Source organism: Pecten maximus, chromosome 14, assembly GCF_902652985.1.
Source record: "Pecten maximus chromosome 14, xPecMax1.1, whole genome shotgun sequence".
In the NCBI taxonomy this organism is placed as follows: Eukaryota; Metazoa; Mollusca; class Bivalvia; order Pectinida; family Pectinidae; genus Pecten; species Pecten maximus.
This window is the reverse complement of record NC_047028.1, coordinates 11,439,913-11,461,554: the sequence shown is the minus strand read 5'-3', so window position 1 is coordinate 11,461,554 and position 21,642 is coordinate 11,439,913. Positions and strand designations below refer to the sequence as shown.

The following is a 21,642-nucleotide window of genomic DNA, read 5'->3' as shown; positions in this document are numbered from 1 at the left end:
GGACTGTTTCGACAGACTTAGGTGGTATATTATGTCACAACATGGACATGTTCTCCAGACAAAATAGCACCAAGAACACGTCGATGGAAGACGAACGTGTTTGGTGATAGAGAGCGGAGATGGCCGGGGATACAACAGCGTCCACTTAATTTTTGCTCTGCCAACCGAGAGAAGATAAAAGAGTCGACCAATCCTATTGTCGATACTGTCAGCTTAATATGGTCTCATTTAGACACATTTAACATGCATGTTTATATTTAAATTTCAAAAGTTAAGAAACAAACATAGGAAAATGACTGTTTCAGCAAACGTTTACTCTTTAAATAAAAACTATTTCATTTTTTTCTATCTTCATATGCTGGTGTCATTGAGAACGAAAGCTTTCTAGGGACAATATGCCACAGACATCTAAATAACCCTCTAGTGGCAGGCTCATCAGCCAAGAGGATGGTACCAGGTGGACGGATATTTAGGATTATTGTAATAGCGGTTGTTGACGCGAGGACAGCGTTGATGATGGCCCGCACCGTTTACCCCCAAATTACTGATACTTCCGGAGCAAACCTTGTTAACTTCCTCTGGAGTTCTGATCCCTGGGTTTTAGGATAATTCGTTTAGCATTGTCTTCATGTGATGCATATATTCGTATCTTCTCTTCTCAGACTTACAGGGAATTGACTCGTAAAACACAATATTATAATAGAGGGATGTGTTCATCGATTAGTGAAACGTTGAATTGACAGCAACGCTAGGTCGAGTTTCATTATATATACACACACCACTCAAACAGCACCGCTTATAAACACTACAACACGTCCTTCTGTATCAGTCGAGCACGTGTAGGCACGCGGAACACATTCAGTCCGGACATACCAACATACTAGTACTAACGACATGTACCGACAGATCGGACAAAGTGGAATACATCATGATACAGTCAAACCCTGCACCACTACTTCAAAAGAACTTTCAAACGGCATTCTATCTGTTTGCCGTATAAGAGGCTTATAATTGCCTTTGTTTTCCATAAACAGTTTGTGGTGTGTTCTGGTTGTCGAGTTTTCATTTTAAGAGGATTTGTGTTTCATGATTTTTGGTTCAATAGTTTTTTTTTTTATCACCGACTAGTCTATGATGCTGATAACAACTGTCGAGGGAGTTCAGGACAATCCGAAGTGGCTTGGTTTGAATGATTTACCAATGATTCCCAAAGCTTGGTGATGATAGATGTTACCTGGAGATTTAAGCCTCAAGCTTTATGCCATTAGGGAGATTGCTAGAAATGATTGCATGCCTGGTGAGGAATAATTCATCATACAACACACATATATAATCGTTGCGCCACAAGAGGCCTTGATACTTGAAGATAACTTCTTCATTTTTAAGGATTTTTCTTTCTCAATTGCAGTTTCTATACTGGGACTAACCAAGGACGTTTATATTCGGTTGTTAGAATCCTAAGTCAATACACCGAGCAGTTTATCCCACTCCAAGTACAGAGTAAGTATAACTGTTTTAAATATTTAGGAACACTCATTGTTTCTTAGAAACCAGACTGTAGGATTGGAACTAAGATTATAGATATAGCAGTACAAGGGGCAAGGATAATAATGATATACCTATCAGTAGATGGAAACGAACCAGCATAGGTGATAACAGTGTATTATGTATTATTTGATATTTAAGCTACACTTGTATTCAACATTGTCGGTCAGTTGTATATATGTGCTTGGATTCCAATACAATGAAGAATGGTTCGAGTTTACAAATAAAACCCAACTTTGAATATTTACGTTTTTCCATACACTGTTCTATATATAGTTTAATTCACCAATATTATGCACTCTTTTAAATAACTCTATCTTCTCCATCAATTTAATTTATCATCTAAAGTCATAATATGATACGTCAAAGAAACTAATGGCACCATTTTAGATGATTCCATCGACTCCATAAATCTAATTTATAATCTAAAGTCGAGCGAGTTTTTACAATGATCAGGGGATCGGAACTGAAGCGAGGTGTGCTATGTTGCTATGAAGATAGGCTCGAAAGTATCATAAAACCTTTATTGATTCAATTTCATATTATCCATTAATTAATCTATCCCGCTATCGATTAATGTAAAGTTCTCTATCTGTATCAAGTTCTACTACTAGGTACTAACCAGGTTATCCCACTATCCATTAATCCAGTTTTTCTACTGTAAACTGATTCAGTTACCGAATTATTTCTAATCAGTTCCACCTACTTCATACTAAGTACTGCTTCGTTTTTTAATAGCCCTACTGTTCCTCTACTCAAGTTGCAGTTGCCCCATCATATTTTAATTCAGTTGCCCTCAGTATATTTGCAATATACTTGCCCCAGTATATATTTAACCCAGTTCTTCACTATATTTTAATACATTTGCTCCAAGACATTTTAATCCAGTTGTCCCACTGTATTTTAAATACATTTGCTCCAAGACATTTTAATCCAGTTGTCCCACTGTATTTTAAATACATTTGCTCCAAGACATTTTAATCCAGTTGTCCCACTTCATGTATATGTTAAATCCAATTACACCACAATATTTTTATCCAGTTTTTTCACCATACGAGACTCACAACTTATCAATCAGCCCTCGTATCTTTAATTCAATTGCTCCATATTTTAATCGTTGCTGAATTATCTTACATGTTAAGCCAAGTTGCTCTATTATCTTTTAATGCAGTGTTCTTCAAGCCTAGTTACCCCCACAGTACTCTAAACAGATTCTACTCCTAAAGTCACTGACGAGTCCAGAAAGGGACAGCATTTAGCTTTCTTGACTCGTCAATGACGATAGCGACACCATACAGCTGTTTTGTCCTTTCTAGACTCGTCAGTGACATTAGAGACACCAAACAGCTGTTTGGTCCTTTCTGGACTCGTCAGTGACGATAGCGACATCATACAGCTGTTTGGTCCTTTCTGGACTCGTCAGTGACATTAGAGACACCAAACAGTTGTTTGGTCCTTTATGGACTCGTCAGTGACGTTAGCGACATCATACAGCTGTTTCCTCCTTTCTGGACTCGTCAGTGACGTTAGCGACATCATACAGCTGTTTGGTCCTTTCTGGACTCGTCAGTGACGTTAGCGACATCATACAGCTGTTTGGTCCTTTCTGGACTCGTCAGTGACGTTAGCGACATCATACAGCTGTTTGGTCCTTTCTGGACTCGTCAGTGACGTTAGCGACATCATACAGCTGTTTGGTCCTTTCTGGACTCGTCAGTGACGATAGCGACATCATACAGCTGTTTGGTCCTTTCTGGACTCGTCAGTGACATTAGAGACACCAGTTAGTGTAAATGCGTTTTTGTTTTGCTGTTTTTCCACTAATTATGAATGGAAAATGGTGCAATAAACTTAAATATAACGATGAAAAATAAAGTGTTCTGAAATATCTTGAAGAATCGAATGAAAAAACCCGATGTTACTGGGGAACTATATCATGTTTATTCCGGTAGTTGATCACTTTTCCAGCCGGAATCAGGAATTAAGCGATTCCATTAATTACCCGGTTTTTACATCTATTTGTATGACGCCGAAAACAAAAATGCCGATTTGATTTTTTGATAACAAGAAAAAAAAACCACAGGTTAAAATGTAAATATAAGGGTTAATTCTTGTTTTTAATCGTTTACTGGTGCTTAAGATAATTTTGTTTTTCACTGATAATACAACATGACGCACTAATGTGCGCTATTTAAAATATCTGTATAGAAAGAAGTTTACCCAGCAGTAGACAATGAAAAAACAAATTCCTTAATTATTTTTTTATTTCGATATATATATTAGGAAAACACTCACAATTTTATGTCTCGCGCCCTGACCGGGCCTCGGACCCGCGTTCTACGGCACCTAATCGACCAGCCAGAAATACCCGCAGCGTATCCCACTGCACAACGTCAACGTTCTTTATATAGACTCGAATTCACAATCTGACCAATGACATGCATATACGCCATGAACCATTTATATGCCGATAGCCTTAAAAGTCGATAAATTTAACCAATCTATTTTTAAACAAGGTCGAGCTCAACTGTAAACAGGAGATGAAGAGAATTGCTTCCTTGAAATGAGCACAAAAAACAACCAAACACCTTTGAGATAGAAATAAAGTAAAAAGGGAGACTTTAACCAATTTATATAGACAGACATGCAGAGTTGGTCTAGTGTCAAATTATATAGACAGACATGCAGAGTTGGTCTAGTGTCAAATTATATAGACAGACATGCAGAGTTGGTCTAGTGTCAATTATATAGACAGACATGCAGAGTTGGTCTAGTGTCAATTATATAGACAGACATGCAGAGTTGGTCTAGTGTCAATTATATAGACAGACATGCAGAGTTGGTCTAGTGTCAATTATAAAGACAGACATGCAGAGTTGGTCTAGTGTCAAATTATATAGACAGACATGCAGAGTTGGTCTAGTGTCAATTATAAAGACAGACATACAGAGTTGGTCTCGTGTCAATTATATAGACAGACATACAGAGTTGGTCTAGTGTCAATTATATAGACAGACATGCAGAGTTGGTCTAGTGTCAAATTATATAGACAGACATGCAGAGTTGGTCTAGTGTCAATTATATAGACAGACATTCAGAGTTGGTCTAGTGTCAATTATATAGACAGACATGCAGAGTTGGTCTAGTGTCAATTATATAGACAGACATGCAGAGTTGGTCTAGTGTCAATTATAAAGACAGACATACAGAGTTGGTCTAGTGTCAATTATATAGACAGACATGCAGAGTTGGTCTAGTGTCAATTATATAGACAGACATGCAGAGTTGGTCTAGTGTCAATTATATAGACAGACATGCAGAGTTGGTCTAGTGTCAATTATATAGACAGACATGCAGAGTTGGTCTAGTGTCAATTATATAGACAGACATGCAGAGTTGGTCTAGTGTCAATTATATAGACAGACATGCAGAGTTGGTCTAGTGTCAATTATATAGACAGACATGCAGAGTTGGTCTAGTGTCAAATTATATAGACAGACATGCAGAGTTGGTCTAGTGTCAATTATATAGACAGACATGCAGAGTTGGTCTAGTGTCAATTATATAGACAGACATGCAGAGTTGGTCTAGTGTCAATTATATAGACAGACATACAGAGTTGGTCTAGTGTCAAATTATATAGACAGACATGCAGAGTTGGTCTAGTGTCAAATTATATAGACAGACATACAGAGTTGGTCTAGTGTCAATTATAAAGACAGACATACAGAGTTGGTCTAGTGTCAATTATATAGACAGACATGCAGAGTTGGTCTAGTGTCAAATTATATAGACAGACATGCAGAGTTGGTCTAGTGTCAAATTATATAGACAGACATGCAGAGTTGGTCTAGTGTCAAATTATATAGACAGACATACAGAGTTGGTCTAGTGTCAATTATAAAGACAGACAGGCAGAGTTGGTCTAGTGTCAAATTATAAAGACAGACATGCAGAGTTGGTCTAGTGTCAATTATAAAGACAGACATGCAGAGTTGGTCTAGTGTCAATTATAAAGACAGACATGCAGAGTTGGTCTAGTGTCAATTATAAAGACAGACATGCAGAGTTGGTCTAGTGTCAAATTATATAGACAGACATGCAGAGTTGGTCTAGTGTCAATTATAAAGACAGACATGCAGAGTTGGTCTAGTGTCAATTATATAGACAGACATGCAGAGTTGGTCTCGAGTCAAATTATATAGACAGACATGCAGAGTTGGTCTAGTGTCAAATTATATAGACAGACATGCAGAGTTGGTCTAGTGTCAAATTATATAGACAGACATGCAGAGTTGGTCTCGAGTCAAATCATATAGACAGACATGCAGAGTTGGTCTAGTGTCAAATTATATAGACAGACATGCAGAGTTGGTCTAGTGTCAATTATATAGACAGACATGCAGAGTTGGTCTAGTGTCAATTATATAGACAGACATGCAGAGTTGGTCTCGTGTCAATTATAAAGACAGACATGCAGAGTTGGTCTCGTGTCAAATTATAAAGACAGACATGCAGAGTTGGTCTAGTGTCAATTATAAAGACAGACATGCAGAGTTGGTCTCGAGTCAAATCATAGAAAGAACAGTATGTACCATCACTGATGGATACCATTAATTTTGTAGCATACTGACAAAATACCTACTGACAAATAGCATACTGACAAATGACTTACTGGCAAATATCATACTGACAAATAGCATACTGACAAAATACCTACTGGCAAATAGCATACTGACAAATAGCATATTGACAAATGACATACTGACAAATAGCATACTGACAAATAGCATATTGACAAATGACATACTGACAAATAGCATACTGACAAATAGCATACTGACAAAATACCTACTGACAAATATCATACTGACAAATAGCATACTGACAAATGACTTACTGGCAAATAGCATACTGACAAATAGCATACAGACAAAAGACATACCTACAAATGACTAACAAATTAACTACTGATATACTAACAAATTACTTATTGACAAATGACATTATGACAACTGACCAACTGACAAAGTACTTACTGATAAACGGCGTACTGACAAAGGGCGTAATGGAAAATAACATTCTAACAAATGCCTTACTAACAAATGACGTAATGACAAAAGGCATATTGACAAATGGAAAAATAGAATACATATTTGTCTTAATTGTCATTTCTAAAATTGGGTCACTGTGACCTACTTTTTGAGTATGGGTTATTATTTTTTTCGATTGATTTTATTTTCAAAATATCTATGCATCATTATTATGAAGAACGATTCCAAATATATCATTAAGTTTCGTCAAAACTGAGTCAATATGGAAATTGATCACCCGCTTTACCCCCTCATAACTCGAAATAGTCTCTCACCTGACCTTAGTTTGATGTCATATCATGACCACCTAACCTGAAGGTATTTCTTTTTGTGCAAAAAAGATCAAACTTATCGGCTATAGCCACCAGAGGGCCAAATTGGCACCCCTCTTTGGGATCTTATTTCATGTTTTCTAAGCAACTTTTTTTGTCCTTGACAGTGCCTCAGTAAATAGACCAATATTTGTCATAAAATAATCTGGAATCCGTATACATATACCACTTTTTCGTATACTAAAACACATTACACAGCATACCTCCCTCCTCTTATTGGAGTTCATTTCCACCAGCCTTTGATGTTAATTAAGATGTTGTACTGGATAGATAGTATGCAGACCACTGTAAATGCCCCATTTTCATATACAATGTAGATCGTCTTCCTCTAACCATTTGAGCGTTTGCCCCTGAAGCTCTGGGTTCTTTCCCTTGAAAAGACATACCAGAGTCTCTACAAATGGTATTCCCGACTCATGCTTAGTGCTCAGCATTTTAGGGAGTGGGACGACTGGTTGGTCTGTTGGCAGTATTATGTGACCGGACGGGGCATTATGCTGATGTCTTCGTCAGTATGCTTCAGCGAGGTAGCACTATAAAGTCGGCATCAGTTCCGTACTACTCCTGCCTACCACAACACGCTCATAATCACCCCGTGCATGCATTACGTACACATGCAGAGGAGGCCGTCCTTAAATATCAAAAGCTGTTGATAGGATGTTATACAATAATAATCTTATTCCAAGAACGAAGGATTCTCAAGTTGACAAGTACGAAGTTTGCCTAGTGATCAGCAACGTTGGAGTAGTAAGCTTTCCTCAAATTTAGAGATCCGCCGTCCTCATCTCGAAGTGGGCGAAACAATGTTTTTCTCTCCCTCCCTACCTTTGTGCCAGTACATGGAACCCGTACAGGAGCGGGGAAATATGTCTGCTGTATGTCACTGTATGTCACTGTAGTCACTGTATGTCACTGTATGTCACTGTATGTCATGGGAGGCGACTAAAATGAATTCTATATTTTTTAATAATAATTCGATATCATATCTCGACAATTTGTATAAGGGACAGGTGTAAGGGAATCAAAAGCGGTTACATTTCCGCTCTTAAGTTTTCATGAATTAGAAAGTGTATAAGGGAGAAGCACAATATTTTCGCTGGATTTTAATATATTGCACTACACGTCCAGCAGACAGAGTTTCTTCTAAAGGTCAATGTCGTTTACAATACGTATCGTCGGTCAAAGAAGACAGTTACACATATTGTCAATTCGCAGCCAAATAGCAAAGGTAAGAAATGACATATTGGTCATCATTCTGGTTTGTTATAGTTTGTATACCACAAACAAATGCCATTCTATGAAGGTATGACATTTCTTAAAGGTTAATTTTACAAAGTAATTGTAGTTACTGTATTAAACACTGGTGACATTTATTAAGTTTCCTCTATTTTGTAATGCAGATCTTATCACATAAAATGGGCTAACAACGCCAGGCTTTAAATGATTGCCACTTAACGAGATAATAGTGCACAGTATCCATGCACGTGCGCGCGCGATGTACGAAGCAGCTTTAGGGAGATCGTGAACTAGATTACATTAATTATTTACAATCTTGTTTCAGCGAAATATTATGGATTTTACGCATCCAACATTGGGGTATTAAATAATACTACCGATGAACGGACTCTTAAATGAAATCCATTTAACAGTCTTAATTTAATCGGCATTGTCCTAGGTGATTTACCAGTATAGTGTAGGATTAAGGTACATCCCACACCAAAGCCTTCAGACCCGCCGGTCAGTGTCCGATATACAAAACAATTTATTAGTGACTTTTAGTCTGACGAGGTAACTTTTTAATGGAAAGTAGTTTGTGGGAGCCTATTTAACATGCAGAAGCTTTATACCAGATTGTTGTTACGTTGATTTTGATTGGCTAGTAGAGAACACGCTGTAATAACACGTATGACAAATCTAATCCGAGGGATCGTGTTTGTCACACAGCATACCAACCAAATATACCGCAATTAATGAATGTATGGTTATAAACATTTTATTTAGATCTTTTGGGTTTAACCTCTCGATGTGAGAGAAAATATCGAGTGTTGATGGCTGTGTAGGGGGCACCACCGCTGTATGAGAGAAAATATCGGGTGTTGATAGTTGTGTAGGGGGGTACCGCCGTAGGAGAGAAAATATCGGGTGGTGTTGGTTGTGTAGGGGGTACCTCCGCTGTAGGAGAGAAAATATCGAGTGTTGATGGTTGTGTAGGGGGTACCTCCGCTGTATGAGAGAAAATATCGGGTGTTGATAGTTGTGTAGGGGGGCACCGCCGTAGGAGAGAAAATATCGGGTGGTGTTGGTTGTGTAGGGGGGCAACGCCGCTGTAGGAGAGAAAATATCGGGTGTTGTTGGTTGTGTAGGGGGCACCGCCGCTGTATGAGAGACGACATGTGGAACGCGGGCAGGAAATCAACTTCGGTTTCAATATTTTGAAAATGAAAATACTATACTCCACCCGAGATATGTGATAACTGTATTGTTTTAAGCACACCCTAATCGAGATATCTCAGTTTCGAATAAAATACCATGTTAAAAGCCCTGACTATAAAGCTTATGTACGCTTTTCTAGCACCCCTACGCTGTATCGATGTAGTATTCAGAAACTTTCTCATAATTCCCTGTCAATGTTTATGTCGATGCTATATAAAAGTATTCATTTTATCGCGGGGTTCTATATCCAGTTCTCAAGGACAGATACAAATTTGATATAAATCAAGTTTTATGGGGTCCAGGGGAGCGATATCATACACAATTATAATCGGGATACTTCTACTTTAACACATGCTCGGGTTACTGCGGGCACTGAACATTTCCTTCAATCATTATGCATTTTAAAACATATCCCGATCTCTTCGTCCAGAAATGACGAAAATTTTTCGGTAAATGAATTGAAAATCTCTCTTTGTAATTATTTCTGAAAAATTAAAACTCCAATACGTCATTATGCGCTCGTTATGTGTCTGATTTGTGTGAACCGCTTGAAAGCTGCTTCAATTCTGCGTAATATAATGACTGGCAACATGGGGTAGCTTCTATTTCGAAGGCTACATGACGCTGGATTAAACTAGTCTCTGGGTCATTTGTAAATTTTAACACAGGTAGAGCGTTTGTTCATCGGCCCCGGAGTTTTTCTTTGGTCATTATGCATGTCTTAAGAGAAAAAGCACAAAATCTGAATTTCTGTGTCTAAAAGAAATGTCAGTAAAGGAGGTGTAAAATGCCCCCCTTGTTCTCACCAGTCCAACATTTATTATGTCCTAGACCAATGTATCTCCGATTTCAGATCGGTAAAGGTCGTTTCATGGAGATTTGTTTAGATTTGATGACGCCATAGCTTCCGGTATATCGATACCAAGACATGAAGTCATCAGGGTCTTCTTTAAATAGCATTATTTAATACGTCTTAATGTCACTATCATTATTCATTTCTCCATTCTCTCGTTGTACGTTACGTACCCTGTAGCTTTGTGTATGATTTCCCTTTTCTATGTAAGGTGGCCATAGACTCCTAGGATATCTTTGGACTAAAGGCCTACCATTGGTTGCCCAAATTTTAAGCATTTTCGAGAACATTTTGAATGAAGACAATTAACTATGTGTCATTTAATTCAAACTTTTCTAGATGTACTTAAGTATTCAAGTAAGATATACATAGAAAAAGTGTTTCAGAAATAAGCGGTAGACACTTATATAAATCTGTCTCCTTAATTGAATGTAAATGGCAGCATTGTAAACTAATAATGATGTTTAAATGAATCAGCTCATATATGGAGGTACTCTGATGGAGGAATGGAAATATTTATAGCACAAGGGAGATGGCGAGGAGGGATGATTGATAAGGAAAGGGAAATGTTCAACAAGGTAGTGACACGCCAATATAGTCAAGATAACAATAGTAAGAATGGTTAATATGTCACTTAGATATCCCACCAACTAGTGACACGCCGATAGAGTCCAGATAACAATAGTAGGAATGGTTAATATGTCGGTTAGATATCCCACCAACTAGTGACGCGCCGATAGAGTCTAGATAACAATAGTAGGGATGGTTAATATGTCGGTTAGATATCCCACCAACTAGTGACGCGCCGATAGAGTCTAGATAACAATAGTAGGAATGGTTTATAATAAACATGAATCTGCAATATCATAATTCATTAGTATTCTCTGTTAGTCCGTATTTCTATTGACTAAACTTTTCAAGGTTGTTTGCAAAGGCAAATAAGCGAAACAGTCATCTTGTCTAATGTTACTGTATTTGGAACCATGTAAAAAATAATGTTCATCAGTTTCATTAAATACTCTGCAACTTAGCAACGGAGATTTGAAAGTTTTTTCCTGAATAAATGGTCATTAAGGGAGCTACATTCCATACGCAATCTAACATGGTAGAGTTGTCTGGTTCCAGACGAATAAAATGTTACCACCGAAGTAGAGTGAGCCTTTAAATGCAGTTTGTGTCTAGAAAGAGTGAGGTCGTTTTTGATAGTTGGAAGGTTATTCCAAAGAGGAATTGTTGAAGGCATGAAAGACATTTTGTAAGAATTCGTTTAAATCATATTAGGAGGACGTTATTTAAGGATTGAATAAAGTTATGTTAAGGTGTATGGGAGTATAAACCTCAATAGGTCTTGAGACAAATTTTATGAACTGCGAAGTAGTTCATAATAAATTTGTTTCAAGACCTATTGAGGTTTATACCACCATACACCTCAACATAACTTTATTCAATCCTTATATTAATATTATTTTGATATTTTTGTAAAATATTTTGTCCTTGACAAGTAGGGACTTGTGCAAGTCTACCACGTAACTTGCCGAAATGTATGTACGTCATCACTCTTCGTCTACATATGGTTATTACTTTCAGGATTTCTTTCGTTAGCAAACTTAATAACGAATTAAAACAAATATTATTTTTAATGGAATTTATTTCATATAAATATGATCACTTTTGAAAAGGAATTAAAAAATATAGTCCAAGCTCGACAAATGTATTCCTACGCCAGACTTGATATAGTTAAGACTTGAGTTATCTGTGGTAGGTTCATTGAGTCTGAATTAAATGGAACTATAAATATAAGTTACAATTAGGAGGACTTTATTAGTTTCTCTACTGTTATAACCATGTATACTGGAATGTTTTTGAAGGAGGATATTTTGTAAATGAGGCGGTGATTTCTTATGAACCATTTTAATGAAATTAGATAATTTGTATGATGGTTTTTCTTCTAGTTTTAATAAGTGACTCCCAACCTGTCTCTTTATGTAGTTGTAGCCTGTTTAGTCGTGCCTGTAGCCCTGGCTGTTAATAGGACGTTAAACAAAATCAACCAAACCAAACCAAAACCTTTCACACTGGCTGTTAATAGGAGGTTAAACAAACCAAACCAAACCAAACCTGTCACCCTGGCTGTTAATAGGACGTTAAACAAAATCAACCAAACCAAACCAAAACCTTTCACACTGGCTGTTAATAGGAGGTTAAACAAACCAAACCAAACCAAACCTGTCACCCTGGCTGTTAATAGGAGGTTAAACAAACCAAACCAAGCTTGTCACCCTGGCTGTTAATAGGACGTTAAACAAACCAAACCAAACCAAACCTGTCACCCTGGCTGTTAATAGGAGGTTAAACAAACCAAACCAAACCAAACCTGTCACCCTGGCTGTTAATAGGAGGTTAAACAAACCAAACCAAACCTGTCACCCTGGCTGTTAATAGGAGGTTAAACAAACCAAACCAAACCAAACCTGTCACCCTGGCTGTTAATAGGAGGTTAAACAAACCAAACCAAACCAAACCTGTCACCCTGTCTGTTAATAGGAGGTTAAACAAACCAAACCAAACCAAACCTGTCACCCTGTCTGTTAATAGGAGGTTAAACAAACCAAACCAAACCAAACCTGTCACCCTGTCTGTTAATAGGAGGTTAAACAAACCAAACCAAACCAAACCTGTCACCCTGGCTGTTAATAGGAGGATAAACAAACCAAACCAAACCAAACCTGTCACCCTGGCTGTTAATAGGAGGTTAAACAAACCAAACCAAACCAAACCTTTCACACTGGCTGTTGATAGGAGGATAAACAAACCAAACCAAACCAAACCTGTCACCCTGGCTGTTAATAGGAGGTTAAACAAACCAAACCAAACCAAACCTTTCACACTGGCTGTTGATAGGAGGATAAACAAACCAAACCAAACCAAACCTGTCACCCTGGCTGTTAATAGGAGGTTAAACAAACCAAACCAAACCAAACCTGTCACCCTGGCTGTTAATAGGACGTTAAACAAACCAAACCAAACCAAACCTTTCACACTGGCTGTTGATAGGAGGATAAACAAACCAAACCAAACCAAACCTGTCACCCTGGCTGTTAATAGGAGGTTAAACAAACCAAACCAAACCAAACCTGTCACCCTGGCTGTTAATAGGAGGTTAAACAAACCAAACCAAACCTGTCACCCTGGCTGTTAATAGGAGGTTAAACAAACCAAACCAAACCAAACCTGTCACCCTGGCTGTTAATAGGAGGTTAAACAAACCAAACCAAACCTGTCACCCTGGCTGTTAATAGGACGTTAAACAAACCAAACCAAACCAAACCTGTCACCCTGGCTGTTAATAGGAGGTTAAACAAACCAAACCAAACCAAACCTGTCACCCTGGCTGTTAATAGGAGGTTAAACAAACCAAACCAAACCTGTCACCCTGGCTGTTAATAGGAGGTTAAACAAACCAAACCAAACCAAACCTGTCACCCTGGCTGTTAATAGGAGGTTAAACAAACCAAACCAAACCAAACCTGTCACCCTGGCTGTTAATAGGAGGTTAAACAAACCAAACCAAACCAAACCTTTCACACTGGCTGTTGATAGGAGGATAAACAAACCAAACCAAACCTGTCACCCTGGCTGTTAATAGGAGGTTAAACAAACCAAACCAAACCTGTCACTACTGTCTGTTGATAGGAGGATAAACAAACCAAACCAAACCAAACCTGTCACCCTGGCTGTTAATAGGAGGTTAAACAAACCAAACCAAACCAAACCTGTCACCCTGGCTGTTAATAGGACGGTTAAACAAACCAAACCAAACCAAACCTGTCACCCTGGCTGTTGATAGGAGGATAAACAAACCAAACCAAACCAAACCTGTCACCCTGGCTGTTAATAGGAGGTTAAACAAACCAAACCAAACCAAACCTGTCACCCTGGCTGTTAATAGGAGGTTAAACAAACCAAACTAACCCAAAACCTGTCACTCTGTCTGTTAATAGGAGGTTAAACAAACCAAACCAAACTTGTCACCCTGGCTGTCAATAGGATGTTAAACAAACTAAACCAAACTAAACCAACCAAACCAAACCCTGTCCCAATACATGTCACTTCTAGTTGGATATCTTCTACGATTTGTATCTGGACATTTGTCATAATATCTCCCTATTCGAAGATTTGACGGATGTAGAAATAAATCATGTTTTGTTGAGAGATAAGCGATCAATTGTAAATTTCAATGCACGAAATAAATTAAGATGTTTAAAGACTTATTCAAACATTGTCCATGTGGACAGCCAAGTCACCAGTATTGATATAAAGTACACCCGTTTGAAACACGTGTATGGTAGGATTAAGTGTTTCATCTGGATGCACCTTAGCCCAGAGATAAACAAATACATTACACTTTAATGAAATGCGTATTATTTGACATGTTATCAAATTCTTGTATCCTATCGAGACTGTGGATTTATTGCTCACTGAGTGCGTTTGTTTGTACAGTGCCCTGTCTTCGAGCCTGACAGAGAACATATGTGGTATATTTGGGGCGATCGTGGGGATATAAAACGATATGAATAACCATTGAATTTTCACTAGGTTAAGCAATAGAAAGGTCCCGAGGAAACTATGGCAAGAATTGATCGCTGTGATCATAAACTCTTATGCAGAATCCTTCTCACTCGGGGGAAATTATGAACCAACAGGCGGCGACGAGGAGATATAGATAAGGACAGGGTCTTAGATACGGGGAGGGATAGTGAGTGAACGAGATGGTTACAGGGACAGGATAGGGAGAGGCGAGAGGGTACAGTTACAGGATAGGGAGGGGACGAGGGGGTCGAGGGGGTCGAGGGACAGGACAGGGAGGGGGCGAGGGGGTACAGTTACAGGATAAGGAGGGGGGCGAGGGGTACAGTTACAGGGACAGGATAGGGAGGGGACGAGGGGGTCGAGGGGTTCGAGGGACAGGATAGTGAGGGGGCGAGGGGGTACAGTTACAGGATAGGGAGGGGACGAGGGGGTACAGGGGCATGATAGGGAGGGGGCGAGGTGAAGTATAGGGACAGGATAGGGAGGGGCGCGGGGGTACAGTTACAGGATAGGGAGGGAAAGAGGGGGTACAGGGGCATGATAGGGAGGGGGCGAGGTGAAGTATAGGGACAGGATAGGGAGGGGCGAGGGGGTACAGTTACAGGATAGGGAGGGGACGAGGGGTACAGTTACAGGGACAGGATAGGGAGGGGACGAGGGGGTCGAGGGGTTCGAGGGACAGGATAGTGAGGGGGCGAGGGGGTACAGTTACAGGATAGGGAGGGGACGAGGGGGTACAGGGGCATGATAGGGAGGGGGCGAGGTGAAGTATAGGGACAGGATAGGGAGGGGCGAGGGGGTACAGTTACAGGATAGGGAGGGAAAGAGGGGGTACAGGGCATGATAGGGAGGGGGCGAGGTGAAGTATAGGGACAGGATAGGGAGGGGCGAGGGGGTACAGTTACAGGATAGGGAGGGAAAGAGGGGGTACAGGGGCAGGATAGGGAGGGGGCGAGGTGAAGTATAGGGACAGGATAGGGAGGGGGCGAGAGGGTATAGTTACAGGATGAGGAGGGGACGAGGGGTACAGTTACAGGATAGGGAGGGGCGAGGGGGTACAGTTACAGGATAGGGAGGGGCGAGAGGCGAGGGGGTCGAGGGACAGGACAGGGAGGGGGCGAGGGGTACAGTTACAGGATAGAGAGAGGAAGAGGGGGTACAGTTACAGGATAGAGAGAGGAAGAGGGTGTACAGTTACAAGATAGGGAGAGGACGATGGGGTACAGTTACAGGATAGGGAGGGAACGAGGTGAAGTATAGGGACAGGATAGGGAGGGGACGAGGGGGTCGAGGGACAGGATAGAGAGGGGACGAGGAGATAGAGATAAGAACAGGATTGACGGAGAGGATTGGGGTACAGAGGGCAGGATGAGGGAACGAGGGGGAGGGAGTAGGAGGGGAAGGTATGTAGGGAGGGACGAGGAGTCTGGGGACAATAGGAGGTGAGATTGGGAAATGGACAGGATAATAAGGGGACGAGGGAGAGTAGAGGGTAAGGAGGGTATATTGGGAATAGAGTGGGTAGCATAGTAATTAAGAGGGCGAGGGGAAGTATTGGACATAATAGCCAGAGGACGAGGGGGTAGAAGAGAAGGTAGGGAGGGGACGATTGGGAGTAGAGGAGACGGGGTAATATGTGGACGAGGGGTAGTAGAGGGGGCAGAATAGTGAGGGGATGATAAATGAAGGGGGCAGACTAGCGATGGGATGGGGATGAAGGGCAGGATAGGGAGAGGACGAGGGGGAGTAGAGAGGGCAGAATAGCGAGGGGACGATGGGGAGTAGAGGAGGAGACAGGGTAATATGTGGACGACGGGGGAGTAGAAGGGGCAGAATAGCGAGGGGATGGGGGATGGAGGGACAGGATAGGGAGAGGACGAGGGGGAGTAGAGGGGACAGGGAAGAGAGAGGATCTTAAAGGATCTACGTTTTCAAAGAAGCCACTCAGACAAGTGCTGAGGTCAATAGGAAGTACAGATACATCATTTTATGTCTACATTTAGGAAATATATATTGAAAAGATATGTGTGAACCATTTCTGCACGACATGAATATCCCTTAACATGAAATGCCTTCCATTGCTTTAAAATTATATTATCCAATGGTATAAGAATTAACAATAGAAGATAATTATTCGATTTCTTATTAGGACAGAAATTCATCTGACGAAACTTATCTACTAAAGTTGAACTAAGATCCTTGCCTATAAGAATTTTAACAGGGAATCAATACTCTGCCACATACATACCCAGTGTCGCTATCACCCATCTAACACGATCCATGTACATTGTACGTACAAATGTATGTATAATATATTTGGTAAAACGGAATTCGTAAAAGACAAACAAATTATTTCGTTAAAAATCCCCCTTTTGGGATGCATTACACTGGTCTACAAATATACAAAGCGACTTTTTATGCGGTAGTCATTATAAAAATGGTTTCTGAAGTCTGTGCGAAATTCCTTGGGGCATCAAATTAAAGTTGGATCGGGCCAGTTTTTCTTTCCGACGATAGAGAATCCATTTACTTGTACAAGCTCTTCCTTCAGGACTGTGGTCGTGAGTTATTAGATTATCTCAGTCTGGTCTTTAAACTTAAATGTACCACGGCAGAAGTAATTTGTCCAAAGAAAATTGCCTCGGAAAATCGGATTTTATTTTGTTTTCTATTTTGTTTCAGAAAATATATGTGATTGTTTGTACTAGCTAAACACACCATACCTGGCTCCATGTATACACACACTGTATCTCCTTGTCTCCCGCATCTCCATACAAAAACACGCCAGACGATACGAGAAAGGCCCTCTAAAGATTCCCAGCCCGGATAACCGCGTGCCTAATTACCGTATTGTACGTCTACCTAGGACAAAAGTACTTATTAATGTTTGTTGTGATATCATCAAACAAAACAGAATTCAGTATATCAAAACTTGGCGCTGTCGGTACCGTATATACCCTAAAACGGTGATACCGTATATACCCTAAAACGGTGATACCGTATATACCCTAAAACGGTGATGCCGTATATACCCTAAAACGGTGATGCCGTATATACCCTAAAACGGTGATGCCGTATATACCCTAAAACGGTGATGCCGTATATACCCTAAAACGGTGATGCCGTATATACCCTAAAACGGTGATGCCGTATATACCCTAAAACGGTGATGCCGTATATACCCTAAAACGGTGATACCGTATATACCCTAAAACGATGATACCGTATATACCCTAAAACGGTGATACCGTATATACCCTAAAACGGTGATGCCGTATTTGGTAAAGGTTAAACCCGTATAACCCCATGATAACCTGCTATAAACACGGAACATCACTTACTCTGTATATCTCTGCTACTTTAACTTTATGACAAATGTTCTCCACTCTTCATCTCCCTGCTCCCGGTGATGACAAATGATTTTGAAACAGTTCTGCGTCACCAAATGACATATGACGGCATGTGGGTTTATTTGTGTGTTTTGGTTTTTGCAGATTCAAGTGTGTCGTTTGCTAGATATTGTTTTTCCATGACTTGCCTTATTTTATTTTACGCTGTAAGGTTGTGTACCAATGTTACACATGAAAGGTTCATGCTTTAAGTGTCCCAGTCGTTAATTTTGCGTATTACCGTGGGCAGCCGATTACATACAACTACCTATGACCACATTGTCCATTTTGTCAGTTTTACTCAAGGAAGACTATCTCCATGTTTGTTAATATATAAACCCATATAACTATTTTCAGTCGCCATGTCTTGTCACTAGAGTCCATTTGAAGTGCGCATGTCCATTGAATAAGATCTTAGAAATTTTAAACATAGTTATAAAAATAAATAAGTGATTTTTCAGGAATTGTTCGGTTTCTATGACATCATTGTTGACGTCATGTTGTCCTATATCTTTCCAGGTCTGATGACGTCACGTCGTCCTTTTGCCAGGAGTCGAATTGTTGGAGATCTGCCAGTGCTGACGAACATGGACAAACGTTACGTGAAGGTGTCGATATTCCTGCTCCCGTTCGTTCTGTACACTGCGGTGATGTTAAAGATGCTAGACAATGCTTGCCAAACGGAGATACTCCGGAAACACGCCACTCCTCCCGACGTGTTCCCACGGGAACAAAGTCATAACTCTACACTCTTACTACACTCGGTATTAAGAAAATACGAAGCCATAGACAGACAGAGAACCAAGCTATCAGAGATGCTAAACAAACTCTTATCGGATGAATCCCCCGAAGCTCTCGCCTCCAATGATCTCGCGGTGCGATACTTCAACACCAGGAATTTGCGAGATTTGAAAGGTTTTGATAAAATCGGCAGTAAAATTGAACAGCCGATTGTAACAAAAGCTAAGTATGTATTCAACTGTACAAACATTCATCAGATTAAGTTAATAAAGAAAGTCGGACACGGCGTTTCAAAACAAGCATTCCTTGGAAAGTTCAAAGGTCAACCAGTGGCGGTAAAAATGGTAACACGTCATCAAAAAGAGGTGCGACAGTGTTTGGAGGGCATTCGTGAAAAGGGTATGGAATGGGACACATTCCAGCGGTCCAGGTGTTTCGTATTTCCAACGATGAAACTAATGAAAGAAATATTACTACTAGAACAACTTGATCATCCGGGCTTTGTTCAGTTGCTAGGTTACTGTGTTCGTAGTGAGGAGAGCGACAGTACAGACATGTCGGAACATGGGGTGGTGGCTATATACGAATACGGAGAAAGATTCGTGTTGGATAATCTTCAGTTTTTACCGATGAAGGCTAAACTTCGTAGGGCTGTTAATTTAGCTAAATTTTTATATTATTTAGAGTATTCGCCGTTAGGATCTCTTCGCATCAAGGATTTTAAAGAAGGTCATTTTTTATTAGTGAATTCTTCTTTAAAGATGATTGACCTTGACGATGTAGATAATATCGAACCTTCCTGTGATATATATTCAGACAGTGATCATATGACTGAAAATCCTAAAATTCATTATCGCACGTGTGAATACGATATTCAGTGTCAAATGGGATTATGTATCGGTTATAATGCAAAACAGAATTTGAAATCTATGAATAGACTGTTCTTTAAAAGACTGTTATACCCTTCATCATACCCCTCTACTATTGTCGAGTCTTTATCACATGTCAACACACGTCTTGAAATGCTCAGCATCACTGCGCTAGAACTGATAGAGTTTCTGGAGGAGTCCCTATCACACCTATAGACACAAACAAATGGCGACCGATTGTATAAATCTAATTACTATAGATCTGCAATCAGCCGAGTCGAGAAGAGATGAGAATTTTATATAATTACCTTTGTAGTAGAACATTGTTAGCCTGCTGGAAGACGTCGGACCCTGTTGCGGTAACGATCCGGTATCGACTGTTGTATCTTTCCTATATACTGAGGAGAATAACTTTTTTCCTCATGAGTCATACACATTACAAACTCGTCGGCAAAATTCTTACCTGTCTGTAAAATCGTCTCTGAATATAACATATGCATCTGTGGTTGTAATTCATAGAGGAGACTAATGTGAATCAATTACAGAGGCGACTGATGTGAATCATTGTGGATAATATTGAATTTGTTGTAAAGAAATTCCTAAATGCAATATTCATAATCATATACCGACATTCGTATAATGTAAACAAATAGTATTTGTAACAAAATAGCCTTGATATTACATCCAATATATATAACAAATCTTACATGTTATATATCGCATTTTAGTTGTTCAGCGAACAGAATGTTCAACTTAAGTCAAGATGATTTCATTTAATTTTTTTCGGCACCACTTTTCACATTAAATTTCACTACATTTTTACTACGTACACATCTTTTGTTTGCTTGTGATTGTCAGTGACGGAGATTTTAGAAGATCACAAATTGGCTGGAAGGTCCCGTATGGGATTATGACAACTCGTAGTGATTAAGAGCCTAATTGGTCTAGTTTGATCATTTTTTATATTTCAGTAGTGGATAAAAGGCCCCGATTCCACCTGCGGTCTGGGTTTTATCCACTGGTTTACGATGGCAAAATTGTTCTTCAGACACTGGTAAAAACTGAGATGGTCAATGAACCGCTATTAACCAGAGCTATGTGTCTCAATTAATGTTTCACCTGAATATTCCGGATTAGTGTTCATTCATTACATTGGATACTTCTTCACACATGGTATTCAATTTATTTTTTCGCCATCAACAGAATCTTGTTAATATTAAATATATATGCTATAAAGAGAATACCGCCCGTAAATGTGGTCGGAATTACCAACTCAGCATCAATACGACCATGCGTTCCAGACAGACACACGTCTTCTGCATCGATGACTTCGTCACATTGAATATACAATATCTATAGACGAAGGGATACCATGTGAATAACTATGTTGTGCATGGTTATGTGGTTAGGTTATGTTGAAAATCAGATGCACTCATCGTAAAATGATCAGTTCTATAGACATCTTATATTTCTTGTTAAACAACTGCTTTGCCTTAGACGAAGATTGTATCGCCTTGAGAGTCATACTGTTTACAATATTTGTGTTAGGACTCACACTTTTGGTTGATTAGGAGGAAAAGTGATACGTTAGTGTTTTGGAACATCAAGTAGCGTGTAGTTTTAACGTTCTTTAAAAATAGCAGGGGAATATTGACACCGGAATTCCAACTAAAACATGATAAAACTAGGGTAAAATATCAACAAATAAAAGTTCCCACAGATATCCTGAAAAACAAGTGTTCCGGAAACTTCTAATTCATCGACGAGACACGCCGTGCAAGATCTATACTCTTTCAT

At 39.6% G+C, this 21,642-nt stretch overlaps 1 protein-coding gene across 1 annotated transcript; it reads left to right on the top strand.

Annotated features, from left to right (window-relative positions):
- Nucleotides 1–843: 843 nt before the first annotated feature.
- LOC117341652 (extracellular tyrosine-protein kinase PKDCC-like) lies at nucleotides 844–20,646 on the top strand. The gene is made up of 2 exons (XM_033903514.1): nucleotides 844–1,500; nucleotides 18,755–20,646. The coding sequence occupies exon 2, from the start codon at nucleotides 18,760–18,762 to the stop codon at nucleotides 20,059–20,061; it is 1,302 nt and encodes a 433-aa protein (XP_033759405.1). The 5' UTR covers nucleotides 844–1,500; nucleotides 18,755–18,759; the 3' UTR covers nucleotides 20,062–20,646.
- The last annotated feature ends 996 nt before the right edge of the window (nucleotides 20,647–21,642 follow it).

Coding starts and splice junctions, on each gene's coding strand:
- LOC117341652 (XM_033903514.1), top strand. CDS start 18,760: ATGACGTCACGTCGTCCTTTTGCCAGGAGTCGAATTGTTGGAGATCTG.